The sequence below is a fragment of the Choloepus didactylus genome, chromosome 6 (genome assembly GCF_015220235.1).
Source record: "Choloepus didactylus isolate mChoDid1 chromosome 6, mChoDid1.pri, whole genome shotgun sequence".
Taxonomy (NCBI): domain Eukaryota; kingdom Metazoa; phylum Chordata; class Mammalia; order Pilosa; family Megalonychidae; genus Choloepus; species Choloepus didactylus.
The window spans coordinates 18,646,761-18,661,224 of NC_051312.1; the positions used below are offsets into that span (position 1 = coordinate 18,646,761).

Sequence of the window (14,464 nt, forward strand, 5' to 3'; positions counted from 1 at the left end):
AAGCTCCTGAAAAGTCTTCCTAATGTAACTGTCAGCTGCTTGAAGCCAACTGTCATCACCCTCCCTCACTCCTACTCTTTTACCCCTAGTAGCTTCAAAATCTGCTAGATTTCCATTTTTAGTGGTAACTGCCTACTCACTTCCTAGGAGGTTCTTCATCTTCCCTAATATCATTCTCTTCTTCTTTCACCTCTACCTCTACTTCCACTTTAATTTCCTTCTTCTCTTTTTCTTCTTTCACCTTCCCCGATTTTCTTCGTGGCTTTGGGGTTTCCCTGAAAAGACAAATACACTTCAGCTTGGTATCCAGCAAGGGATCTTCTCAAAGGAAGAGTATGATAACAGGGCAAACATTAAGGTAACCATCGATTTATTATAAAATTAGTGTCGTCAGCTCAAGGAACATGATTTCCCACTAACTGTTCCTTCTGTACACAGTAATGACATATGGGATGACCCTGAGCTAAAGAGACCCAGAATCAGCTTTCACTGGTGCTAAAAAAACAAAACAAAACAAAAAAACCAAGAAGACAGTGAAAAATTTTTAAGTATCCAGGCAATTTACAATACCTTATTAAAATAAAACATGCAGACATCATAGTTTGAATATAACCAAACAAAGTGTTGTAAATGGAAAAGAGGGCTATATGATTGATAATGAATAAGATGGTATATATTTGTAAAACTAAGTGCATAATTAATTATTCTTTAAAAATTAAGTCTATACCCATTAGTTGGGCAACAAGACAAAAATAAAAAGCACACAATAATGTATCTGGAAAAAAAATCTGAGACCTGCCTTTCTAAGTGGGGTTTGTAGGTCTCATCTCTTGGGTCATCTTTGAATGGTATTTCTTCTTCACTGATCAACATCTCTTCCTCCTCTTCTTCTTCATCACTACCCCAAAGAAGCAAATAGAGATGAGAAATTCTAGTTCTAAGGATCGTGTCTGACTGGATGTTATTTGGTAATTTATTCATTCATAGCCAAAGAGTGACATTAAGTTACTTAGTATTTCCATCCTTACGATCTAGCGGAACTGTAGTCCTGTTGCTTTATCCTAAAGAATAATTGGAACAAACAATATACAAACCCTAGATAAGCTGTCTCTTCATAAAATAAAAGTAGGGTGGATGACTGCTCAATAGCAGTAGGAGTTAGAAAATTAAATTTATAATACTGCCTAGTAATATGCTATATCAAAAAAGACCTACCAACAGAACAACTCACAAGACTTATCACAGAAGATACTGATAACAAAACAAAACACTGGCCAAAACGCCCACATTTCATCATGGCAGAAACCATAACACAGAATTTACTCAAGATATGCTTTTCAAATTAAGTAACTAAAGGCTGCATGGTTAAAGCTTTAATCAAGGACAAGATTGAATGTAAATTGAATACCAAAAATCAATAATCTAAGAGCAAGTTAATTTCCTGTTATAGCTCAAGGTTCTTTCAAATAGAAAATGAACTTCTGAATCATTTAATGTGATTGTGCTCTATACCCCAAAGGTTTAAATATGAAATGTGACAGGTTTCTTACCTAATGCCACCTGGAGATTGATGCTCTTCTGCAACATCTGGGGAAAAATAAAGCAAACAAACAAGCAAAAAAAAACCTGTATGTAGATACAGATGAATTTTCTCTTTGTAGTCCAAAGACACAAACCAAATTACTGCCTGAGGTAATAATATAAACACAGAGTAACTGCAAATTGTCCAAAAAGAACATTCATGATACCAGCACATCTTGACCTTGAGAGTTAAGCTGTTTTGGTAAATGTTCAACATTATATTTAAAATTAACAGGCAATGGGTAAGTAACCATGCTATACTTGTACTGTACCATAATCAAGCTGATCTGTATTTGGTTCTGATTTGCAGATGAGTTGCAATGAACCAGTCTTGGATCGAGAGCTTCGGGTGTTCTCTGAGTCACGATGGCGAGAGACAGATGTCCTGCTACTACTGCGCCAGCCCCGGCTAGGTCTAGTTGCAGCAACGGAAACTTCCTGAGCAGGGGCAGAATTGTTTTCTTCCTCTTTCTCTTCCTTGGGATCTAGATGAAAACATACAGTATTCTTTTTGGGTTTACAGTTAACCAGTAACCATTCTTGTATACCTACCATTGTAAATATACTCAATAACAACATGTTAGTTTTTACATGTTTTAAGGAAAACTAGAAAACCAAATTTTTAGTGAAATTGTAGAATCAAAAAAAGAAAGGAAAATTATTTTAAAAATTTATTAATGCTTATCACTCAAAAGAATATAGTTCACATTACAAAGTAGTAATTATTATCACCCCATTTACTAAAAATTCAACCCTAAGAAAAGTATGCCTTAGGGCAAAGTCCAGCTCCAACGTTGTTTTATTCCAATTCTAGGACACAATATACACACACACTGATATTATTACATTGCCCATGCTTAAGGGTGAGTGAAGTGAGGTAGGGCCACTCTTTCCTGATAAATAATTCATAAAAAGTTAGGTTTTAGAAACTGGCTTTCATATGTACAGTAGTTCACTGCTTAGACCTAAGTAAGTAAGGGATATTTTGAGAGTGGAAGATTCTTTTAAGTATTTTAGAATGGGACAGGCCTTTCAAAGAACAGCATGAAACTAAAGAGATCATAAGACTGACATATTTGACTATATAAATATAAAAACATTTTCTGCACAGCAAAAAACATCATAAGCAAAATCTAACAAAAAGAAAAATGGCAACTCAGTAAAAGCAAAAAAAATATAGCTTTCAGACATATGAACAAAACACTCAACCCACTCATAAAAGAAACTCAACTGAAACTATATTGTGATACCATTTTTTACCAATCATAGTGGCAATGACCAAACATTTGACAACACACCACCATACGGGCAAGGCTGCAGGGAAACAGAAGTCTAATACACTGCTGATAGTGTGTGCATTGGCACAAAGTCTACGGAAGACAATTTGGTAGTATCTATCAAAATTACAAACGCACATCTTATTCCTTCAAGTTCAACTACTAGGAATTCACCCTACCAAATTACTATCATACTTACAAAATGACATATACATTTTTCATTGTTACAGCACTGTTTATAACTACCAAAAGATTAGAAACCTAAATATCAGGAAAGGACTGCCTATATATATTAAAGTATATGCAATTAATGATCACAAACAAGATACTTAAGTTAAAAAAAACCAAAAACATAAAAAGATATATATATCTTAAATATGATAACAATGCTTTTAGAAGGATACACAAGAAATTGGTAGATACTGGTTACCTCCAGGGAAGGGAAATGGGTGGCTGAATTCAGGATACAAGCAGGAACCATATACTCTTGTACTTTTTGAATCTGGAACTACTTGAATGTATTTATTCATAACATAGATATAATTTAAACAAGAATACTTAAATCCAGCAATTCCATCTCTATCTAGGAACACAGAAGTTCACTATAGCATGTCTGACAAAAGCAAAAGAAGAAAAACAACCTAATCCTCCATCAATGATAAAGTGGTTAAACCATGTTATATTACTATGATGGAACTCTATAAAGAATATGTAATCATTTGCAAAAATATTGTTAAATGGGTGGGAAAAAGACAGAAAACAATATATGGTCAGATTTTTGGTTAACATTTTTTTTAAAGGTATGACTAAAACAGTTTCCTTCACTGTGGAACATGGTAGGGATTAGGGACCACTATGGCTTTAACCATACAATTTGAAAGTTTTAAGAGAATATATTGAGATAATTAAATAAAATAAATTTGGTTTGAAAGGTAGCATCAAATAGCAGGGGAACACTTAAAAACCTGACATAATTATTAAAACAGTTGTGCATTTCTTTTCAGTTATCCTTTCCACTTATTACTGCCCTTCTCATCCTTCTCCTATCTGAACTATTTTAAGTAGTAAAAAAAAAGGGGGGGAGGGTTAGAATTGAGAGATTCCTTAAAGACCATCTAATCTAAAAACAATCCAATGATTTTTATCAATAAAATAAGTGGAAGTCAAAGAAGACAACTTGTTCAGATCACAAAACATACCTGGATCTAGAAATCATTCCTTGAGACTAGTAATCACGAACTTCTACATTTAGGTCATGGCTATTTTTAAGACAATTTCTTCAAAGGTGGGAATTAAAAACTTTCCATAAAGTTGTTACAACATTTAGTGATGGAAAGAAAAATCTTTCTTTTGCCCAATCCAATTCCAATTAGGTTGAATTTTAAACCCATTCTATAACCTCCTCTTCTCAATAAAACTCTTTTCTTCTTTACGATGAATGGATTGTATGCCCAAATCTTCCTACACTGAGGATCTTGTACATTTGACAAATGAAATCAATTTGATGAAACTAGCTTGTCCTTAAGAATAAAGTATAATAACCTATCTTACTGAATACCACACCCCTCTCCCAAATCTTTAGCCCTAAAAAAAAAAGCATTGCAGGAGAGTGACATCAATGAAAATGGCAATAGCGAACTCCAAGACCGACGTCTCCCAGAAACACCGAAAAAAAAAAAAAAAAAAAAAAAAGAGCAAAAACTGTCACAATCAATTTTGTAGAAACTCTGGGAAATAGTCAAAGGTTTAGAAAAACCACTCAAATGATAAAGAAAAAGGTGATACAAACACTGTTTGAGGGAATCTTTTGTCAAGCCACCAGCTGACCACAAGTTACAGGAACACAACCTTTAGAAACCACATAGAACAAAGAATAGTCTTTTAAAAGTCACTCAACAACACACAATTAAATCTATAGCAAGTAACAACAAACCCTGAGGAGAGGGCAGAATCTGATTTCCCGAGCTACCAAATTATAATATTCAAAACATCCAGTTTTCTACAAAAAAATTATGAGGCATGCAAAGAAATAAGAAAGAAAGGTCTGTACAGAGGGGAAAAAAAGAGAAAATCTATCTTAGGAAGCCCAGATATTAGACTTACTAAACAAAAAACTTAAATCAATTGTCTTAAATATGCACAAGAGTTAAAATAAACCATGGACAAAGAATTAAAGGAAATGAGAGGCATGATTTCTCAACAAATAGATAAATCAATCCAGAGGCAATAATTATAAAAAGTAACCAAACAGAAATTGTGGCCTTGAAAAATACAATAACTGAAATAAAAATTTAGAGGGTTGCAAAAGTAGATTTGAGGAGGCAGAAGAAAGAATCATCAAATTTGAAGACAAGTCAATTGAAATTATACAGCCTGAGTAGAAGAAAGAAAAAAGAATGAAAAACGAATAGAGCCTATAAGATCTATGGAACAATATCCAATGTACAAACATACACATATTGAAGTCCTAGTGAAGAGGAGAGAAAAAGGCAGAAACAATATTTGAACACATAATGGTTCCACACTTCCCAAATTTAATTAAAGACATGAATTTATACAACCAAAATGATCAATGAAGAGATCAAGGCTGAGACACTATAATCTGCAATCACTGTCAAAAGCCAAAGACAGAGAATTCTTGAAAGCAACAAGAGAGAAGTGACTCATCATGTACAAGATTTTGTGTACAAGATTAACAGGTGATTCCTCTTCAGAAACTATGGAGGGCAGTGGGTTGACATATTTAAAGTGCGAAAGAAAGAAAAAACTGTCAAACAGGATTTTTTTTTTTGCTATATAATCTTTATTTCAGTTCCATCTACCTTTTTTAATTATAATTTTTTATTGTAGAATATAACATACATACATAAAAGTGGTAACTTTCCAAGTGCAATTTAACAAGTAGTCAGCGAATTTCAAAGAATGTTATGGGTTACAGTTCCACAGTCTCAGCTATTTCCTTATTCTGAAATATAGCATATATGCAAAAAGGTAGTATCATTCAAAGTATACTTTAACAAGTAGTTATTCAGGAAACTTCCAAAAATGTTACAAATAAGAGTACCATAGTTTCAGTTATTTCCTTATTGCAAAATATAACATATATATGAAAAGGTGGTATCTTTCAAATTAGAATTTAACAAGTAGCTATAGAGCAAATTTCAAAGGATGCTTTGGGTTATCTTTCTATCATTTCAGTGCGTTCCTTCTAGCTATTCTAATACCCTAGCAATCAAAAAGAATTATATAGATTCAGTATTTATAATCCTTTGTTAAATTCTATCTTGTCTGCTGCTACCCCTTCCTCTAGTTTAACCACTTTCCCAGTCTTCAGGGATGTCTAGGCAGTGATCACCCTAACTTATTCATGTTGAAAAGGGGTATTGACATTATGGGAAAAGGGGACACATCTGGTTGATGTTCTTGAAGAGGCTATTTCCTGTGGTTTTTGGGACTTAGCTGGCAAAGGAGATCTCTGGAGGATTTAAGTTTCTGAAGAATAAACTTAGTGAGTGAAATTTTTATAGAGCTTCAGGATAGGAATCCGGGTATTCTTTATAGAGTTTTCAGGACTACTGTTGACTTGGGCTTATCATACTGTGGTCATTTAGCAAATTTAGCTGAAGCTTGCATAGGAGTAACCTCCAGGACAGTGCACAAATATAAGAATCATTGGCGTTCCAGAAGAGGAAGAGAAGATGCAATGATTTGGATGTATTATGTCCCTCAAAACGCCATGTTCTTTGATACAATCTTGTGGGGGCAGATGTATTAGAGTTGATTAGACTTGAACCTATTGATTGAGTGTTTTCATGGAGATGTGACACAATCAACTGGGTGAGACATTTGATTGGATAATTTCCATGGAGGTGTTACCCCACCCATTCAGGGTGGGTCTTAACTGAAATCACTTGAGTCCTATAAAAAAGCTCACAGACAGAAGCTGGTGCTGCAGCCAAGACAGACAGTTTGAAGAACCCACAGGAGCTGAGAGTGGAGCTGGAACACAATCTGGGATCAGCAGACGCCTTCCCAGCTAACAGAGGTTTTCCAGATGCCAATGGCCTTTCTCCAGTGAAAAAGATGCCTTAACGTTGTTAGACATTTTATGGCCTTAAGACTGTAACTTTGTGTTCTAGTTTGCTAATGCTGCAGAATGCAAAACACCAGAGATGGATAGGCTTTTATAAAACGGGGGTTTATTTCACTACACAGTTACAGTCTTAAGGCCACAAAACGTCCAAGGTAACACATCAGTAATCGGGTACCTTCACTGGAGATGGCCAATGGCGTCCGGAAAACCTCTGTTAGCTGGGAAGGCACATGGCTGGCGTCTGCTCCAAAGTTCTGGTTTCAAAATGGCTTTCTCCCAGGACGTTCCTCTCTAGCAAGCTTGCACCTCTTCAAAGCGTCACTCACAGCTACACTCCGTTCCATCTCTGAGTCAGCACGTTTATATGGCTCCACTGATCAAGGCCCACCCCAAATGGGTGGGACCACGCCTCCATGGGAGTATCCCACCAAAGTCACCACCCACAGCTGGGTGGGGCACATTCCGAGCAAATCTAACCAGCACCAAAACGTCTGTCCCACAAGACCACAAAGATAATGGCATTTGGGGGACACAATACATTCAAACTGGCACATTCCACCCCCTGGACCCCAAAATGACATTATCTTTCCAAATACAAAATACATTCATTTCATCACAATATCACAAAAACTTAAACCATTTCAGTAACAAAAGTTAAGTACAAAATCCCATCAAAATCAAATATAGGCGTGGTCAGTCCTAAGGCATACTTTTCCTTTAGCTTGGATCTGTGGACTTAGAACAAGTTATCTGCTTCCAATATACAAAGGAGGGACATTCATAGGATAAACATTTCCATTGCCATAAGGAGAAACAGTAAGGAAAACAGGGTTAACAGGACCAAAACAGTTCTTAAAACCTGCAGGACAAACTCCATTAGATTTCAAAGTCTGAGAGTCATTAACAGAACAACGTGGCATCCTTGGGGCTTGAGAGAGTGGGAGTCTAACCCTTCCCAAGGGCCTTTTCGGCAGCCCTTTCCTCTCCAAATGCTTAGGTGAGTGCTCCAACATTTCCACACATTGGGGAGACCACCTTCTTGGCCCCACCCTCCTCAAACATCGGGGCAGCTCCCGGATTCCCTTCCATCTCCGGGACACACACTCAACCCCTTCAGAACAGTGGGGTGGCAGCCAGGCTCTCCCCAATTTCCTGGGAATGTGCTCCAACCTCTTTGGGACCTGAGGTGGCAAAACTCTTCCAGAGCATCGAGGTGGAAAGCCAGCCCTCGACCTCCAGGGCAAATTCACCCTTTCCATGCATGTGGGCTGCTCCGCTCTCCCAGCCCAAGACCTCCTGACTCCAGACCTCAACCTCCATGGCTCTGTCTTTGAAGAAATTTTTCCTTCAGTTTGTTCCTTGTCTGTCTCCTCCAGTCCAGACTGGCAATGGCTCTGTCTATAAAGATCTCGCAAAAATTCTGTTGGCTTTGCATGAAGCACGCAGGGGTCAAAGCCATCAGACAATAGGACTTTCCACAAATCCTTTCTGCTTAACTCCTTTTCCAATCTTGGCTTGTACTGAAATGGCGGCTGGGTTCCATGTTCAGTTACATCCTCACGTTGAGCTGTAGCTTCTGGAATTCCACCCCCTGGAAGCTCGTAATTTTCCAAGCCATCAGCTTCTGGTTTCTTTGAACCCAAGAGTTCAGTTCTAAGTTTATCTCTCTCTGCTCGCATTTTACTATAAGCTGCAAGAAGAAGCCAGGCTACATCCTCCACATGTAGCCTGGAGATGATCTCAGCTAAGTATTCCAGGTTGTCATTTTCAAATTCTTCCTTCCATCTGACACCAGGACTCAATTTTGCCAAATTCTCTGCCACTTTAAAACAAGGTTCGCCTTTCTTCCAGTTTGCAACAACACATTCATCATGTCTGTTCAAGACCTCATCAGAAGTATCTTTAGAGTCCATATTTCCACAAACAGTCTCTTTAAAGCAGTTTTGGCCTTTTCTATCAAGCTCCTCCCAATTCTTCCAGAAACTCCCCATTATCCATTTAAAAAGCCATTCCAACATGTTTGGTATTTGCAAACTCAGCAGCAAAAGCACCCCACTCTCGGTACCAAAATCTGTTCTAGTTTGCTAATGCTGCAGAATGCAAAACACCAGAGATGGATAGGCTTTTATAAAACGGGGGTTTATTTCACTACACAGTTACAGTCTTAAGGCCACAAAACGTCCAAGGTAACACATCAGTAATCGGGTACCTTCACTGGAGATGGCCAATGGCGTCCGGAAAACCTCTGTTAGCTGGGAAGGCACATGGCTGGCGTCTGCTCCAAAGTTCTGGTTTCAAAATGGCTTTCTCCCAGGACGTTCCTCTCTAGCAAGCTTGCACCTCTTCAAAGCGTCACTCACAGCTACACTCCGTTCCATCTCTGAGTCAGCACGTTTATATGGCTCCACTGATCAAGGCCCACCCCAAATGGGTGGGACCACACCTCCATGGGAGTATCCCACCAAAGTCACCACCCACAGCTGGGTGGGGCACATTCCGAGCAAATCTAACCAGCACCAAAACGTCTGTCCCACAAGACCACAAAGATAATGGCATTTGGGGGACACAATACATTCAAACTGGCACACTTTGTAACCAAATAAACCCCCTTTATAAAAGCCACTCTGTTTCTGGTGTTTTACATAATGGCAGCATTAGTAAACAGGAATAGAAGGGTAAAGGACTAGGAAGAGTATTAAAAGACATTGTTGGAAAGAACTTCCCAACCCTTCTAAATGACGTAAATATACAAAATCATAGATGCTCAATGAACTCTGAACAGAATATATCCAAATAAACCCCACTCCAAGACATATTCTGATCAGACTGTCAAATGCTGAAGAGAACGAGCAAATTCTGAAAGCAGCAAGAGAGAAGCAATTCACCACATACAAGGGACACAACATAAGACTAAGCAGTGACTACTTAGCCGCCAACATGGATGCGAGAAGGCAGTGGTATGACATCTTTAAAATTCTGAAAGAGAAAAACTGCCAACTTAGAATTCTTTATCCAGCAAAGCTCTCCTTCAAATTCGAGGGAGAGTTTAAAATCTTCACAGACAAATGCTGAGAGAATTCGCTAACAAGGGATCTGCCCTACAAGAAATACTAAAGGGAGCCCTACCAGCTGAGAAAAAAAGAAAGGAGAGAGAGGTATGGAGAAGGGCACAGAACTAAAGAGTTTTAGTAAGGATATGTTAAAGGAAATGAAGAGGGGGGGAAAATATATCCAAAAAATAACCAAAGGATATGATGGCTGATTCAAGAACTGCCTTCCCAGTAATAACATCGAATGTGAATGGATTCAATTTCCCAATTAAATTTTCTTGGGGTCTGGTAGGGACATGTTGGACACAGTACAGTTATTTTAGGTTATTTGTTTTTCCTATTCCTTTGTTTTGTTTGAATTTATTATTTTATTTTTTGATTAAGTAAAAAAAAAAAAGCTATTGCATTTTAAAAAATTAGCTTCAATGTAGTTATTTTAGGTTCTTTGGTTTTTCTTATACCTTTGCTTGATTATGGTTTGTTAATTTTCTTGGGGTATGGTAGGAACATGTTGGAAGCAATATAGTTAATTTTAGATTGTTTTTCTTATTCTGTTGGATATGGTTTATTAATTTTCTTGGGGTATAGTAGGAACATGTTGGAAGCAAAGTATTTATTTTAGGTTATTTGTTTTTCTTAATCCTTCGTTTTGTTTGAAATGATTTTTTTTGTTGTTTTAATTTTTCAAAAAATAAAGTTAAAAATTAAATTAAAAAAAAGAACAAAACAGAACAGATCTGGATAGGAATGAATGCTATTCATGCAGATCAGATGGAATGAAAAGAACATTAAAGTTAATCAAGGTTTTAGGTTTAAAAGAGTGGTCCAGGGACTTCTAGTTAAACACAGCAGACTGAATATATATTTTCATCTCTGCTTCCTCCAAAATTCAGTAAAATTACTGACATGAAAAGAGACAACAGTAGATGTCATTTTGACCAAATTTTAGAAGCTCAAAAGCTGGAAAGTGATAAAGGACTTTGGGCATCAAATAAAATTTAAACTTAAACTAGGAAGGGAAACAAACAAGAAACAAATGAATTTCTTTTTAACCACAGAATTCCAGAAAAGGTCAGCAACTGGGGTCACAAGGGACCTCTAAAAGTAGGGGTGCAAGGTAAGACTGAAAATAGGAAGAACAATTACAAGTTTGAACATCCAGACTGCTTCACCCTATGCTTCCAGCAACTACTCCTCACAGCAATACCTCCACTAGGGTGGAGGTTTACCATTTAGGAGAGGTAGAACTAGGCAGGCTCTGGAGTCAACAGGTTAAGTTGAGGGCAGAGGCGAAGTACTGTCAGATAACAGGGGTAATTAAATGGAAGCAAAGTTAATAAATGTTGAGGATCCTCCTCACCCACCTCCCACCCACCCGACGCATCAAGGAATTCAAAAATTTCTCTAACAACAAAGACGAAATAAAATGGGAAAAACAGCTTAAAGGAAACAAGCAATTCAGGGAACAGAAACACAAAAAAATATATACATATATCCTCAGGCAGGAGGTTAGTACAACCACTAGTTTAACAAACACACAAAAATCTCTCAGAAGTAATAAAAATGAAAGCAAAAACTAAAACCTTGATGGAAGGATTGAAGATAAACTGTGGCAATCCATGAAAAAGTAGAACAGAAATAGAATGGGTTAAGAAATGGTCTAAAAAAGACAAAATTAAAGGAGAAAGCAAAAATAACAAAGTCATCAAAAAAATGAATTTGTCATAAAATTAAGGACTTGAGCTTTCAGAATGAAAGTCTCAAATGAAAAAAGACTATACAACACACACCACTGTGAAGTTTTATTAATGAGGGACAGAGAGTATTTTTAAAACTTCCCAAGAGAAAAAAGAAAGGCAAATGACATCAGTTTTCAAGAGTAACACTGGAAATAAGTGTTCTAGTTTGATAACGCTGCCAGAATGTAGAAAACCAGAAATGGATTGGCTTTTATAAAAGGGGGTTTTTTTGGTTACACAGTTACAGTCTTAAGGCCATAAAGTGTCCAAGGTAACACCTCAGCAATCGGGTACCTTCACTGGAGGGTGGCCAATGGTGTCCAGAAAACCTCTGTTAGCTGGGAAGGCACGCGCCTGGCATCTGCTCCAAGTTCTGGTTTCAAAATGGCTTTCTCCCAGGACGTTCCTCTCTAGGCTGCAGTTCCTCAAAAATGTCACTCTTAGTTGCACTTGGGGTATTTGTCCTCTCTTATCTTCTCCTGAGCAAGAATCTGCTTTCAACAGCTATCTTCAAACTGTCTCTCATCTGCAGTTCCTGTGCTTTCTTCAAAGTGTCCCTCTTGGCTGCAGCTCCTTTTCAAAATGTCACTCACAGCTGCACTGAGTTCCCGCTGCCCATCAGCTCATTTATATGGCTCCACTGATCAAGGCCCACCCTGAATGGGTGGGGCCACACCTCCATGGAAATATCTCATCAGTTATCACCTACAGTTGGGTGGGGTGCATTTCCATGCAAGCAACCTAATCCAAATGTTCCAACTTAATCCCCACTAGTATGTCTGCCCCACAAGATTGCATCAAAGAATATGGCTTTTTCTGAGGGACGTAATACATTCAAACCAGCACAATAAGACAATGAAGCAATGTCTTCAAAATTCCTTTTAAAGACAGATGACTATCAATTTAGAATTTTGTATCTAGCCAACTCTCAACTGAGTCTGAGAACAGAATAGATTACTTGTAGAAATCCAAGGGTTCCAACTTTATCCCTCCCCATTAACCCTTTTCTAAGGAGAAACCAGAAGATATACTCCATTGAAAGAATAAACCAAGAAAGTGAAGACAGGACACCTGGGAAAAAGAGGAACCAAACAGGAGAGAGATGAAGGGATTTCCAAGATGACAGTAGTGCAGAAGTCCAAGAAAACAACCAAGAAGGCTCTAGGCGACATGTTTCTATGAATGAAAATAAAACTGAAGTTCATCAAAGTACTTCAGTGTTGCACTTAAATGTACAGAAAGAATTACATTTATGTAAAGGGACACAATTAATTAGGAAAGAGGTAGAAAGATACAGGTCAGGGACTGCTATTATTATTAAATTTATGTACACAGAGTCCTCTGATAAAATAAAAATGAATTGCAAAAAGAAAAACTGCTCAGGAGACTGAAAAATGAATTACATGAAACTACTGGGCAGAACCCTGAATAGGGAATACTGCTGAGTACACTAAGTCTAGGAATGGGACAAAGAGAACTAAATGCCTTTGATGAGGCACAAGTGTTACCTGACTGTCCTGTCACACCCGATTCCTCCAAAAAAATTCATCACACTATCACTCCTGACAATCATAATACCTTTCTTCCACCTCAATATGTACTCTGAGTTTATTGAAGTTTTAGAATGTTGGCATAAATTTCTAAACCACAGATGAAAATCATAAAGGATTTTTTTCTTTAAAGGACAATTATTTAGTCCTGAAAAGAGAGATTTTTTGAACCACTAAATGATTACATTTAATTACATAAATTAAAGTTATCAGGAAACAGAATTGCAGAATTCCAATAAGAGGATATCCTAAAATGTGGTCAATTAGCTGTTCTGGAACAAGTCCAAGCATTTCCAACTTTTTGAAGCAATGTATTACTGGAAACCATTCCATTAAATCTATCATCATAAACTAACAGTATTATCCTATAGGGACAATGATAATAATCAGGGCACTATTCAAATATCAAATCAGAAATATAACCAGAAGTATGCAATAAATGAAGTTAAATGAAAACTTATATAAGAGCTTATTTATACTCCAACTCTTACAAAAATTATAATCACAATATAACAACAATTATACAGAGTTCCAAGAGACTATAAAGTGCTAAAATGAACATAAAAGTTACAACCTGAGTTATGAATATTCTTAAAAGGATTATCATTAGTATTGAGGAGCAATTAATAATTTTGTTTGTCCCTTTAGACGGTCTAGAACAATCTTTTAGTAAAGATTTAGATGGCCCAAGTGCCTTCTCCATGGAACTAATTTATGTGAAGTAAATTTCACTGCAAGCTAATTAGAAACAGCATTTAAATCCATTTTTACTCTAACTTATCACAGCCTACTTCAAGTGATATTTACCACTTCACATCTACATGTTATAAATTGCATAACACATTGTTATTATTTTTACTTCAAACAAGTATCTTTCAAAGAAATTTAAACTTTTCCAAGTAAGGCTTTTTTATATTCACTCATTTACATTTTTATATTCAAATTTGTGCTTTAAATGTCACCATTAAGAAAACAAAAAGAAAAGTCAAATTGGAAGAAAATATTTCCAAATCACCTATCTAATAAAGAGTATTTGTAACTAGAATATACAAAGAACACTTAAAACTCAATAATAAAACAAACAGCCCAATTAACAAATGGGTAAATAATCTTAATTGTTAGTTAACATAAGATATATGTAAATTGCTAAGGAGCACATGAAAAAATGCTTAAT

The 14,464-nt window shown here is 36.7% G+C and overlaps 1 protein-coding gene across 1 annotated transcript in view; it reads right to left on the reverse strand.

Annotated features, from left to right (window-relative positions):
- ZFP91 (ZFP91 zinc finger protein, atypical E3 ubiquitin ligase) overlaps positions 1-14,464 on the reverse strand; it is a 56,194-nt gene that overhangs the window by 15,869 nt on the left and 25,861 nt on the right. The window contains exons 3-6 of the mRNA XM_037838465.1: positions 1,854-2,066; positions 1,551-1,587; positions 800-898; positions 141-275 (exon numbers count right to left, since the gene is read on the reverse strand). Of these exons, the coding sequence (XP_037694393.1) occupies positions 141-275; positions 800-898; positions 1,551-1,587; positions 1,854-2,066 (484 nt within the window). The remainder of the gene's footprint in view (positions 1-140; positions 276-799; positions 899-1,550; positions 1,588-1,853; positions 2,067-14,464) is intronic.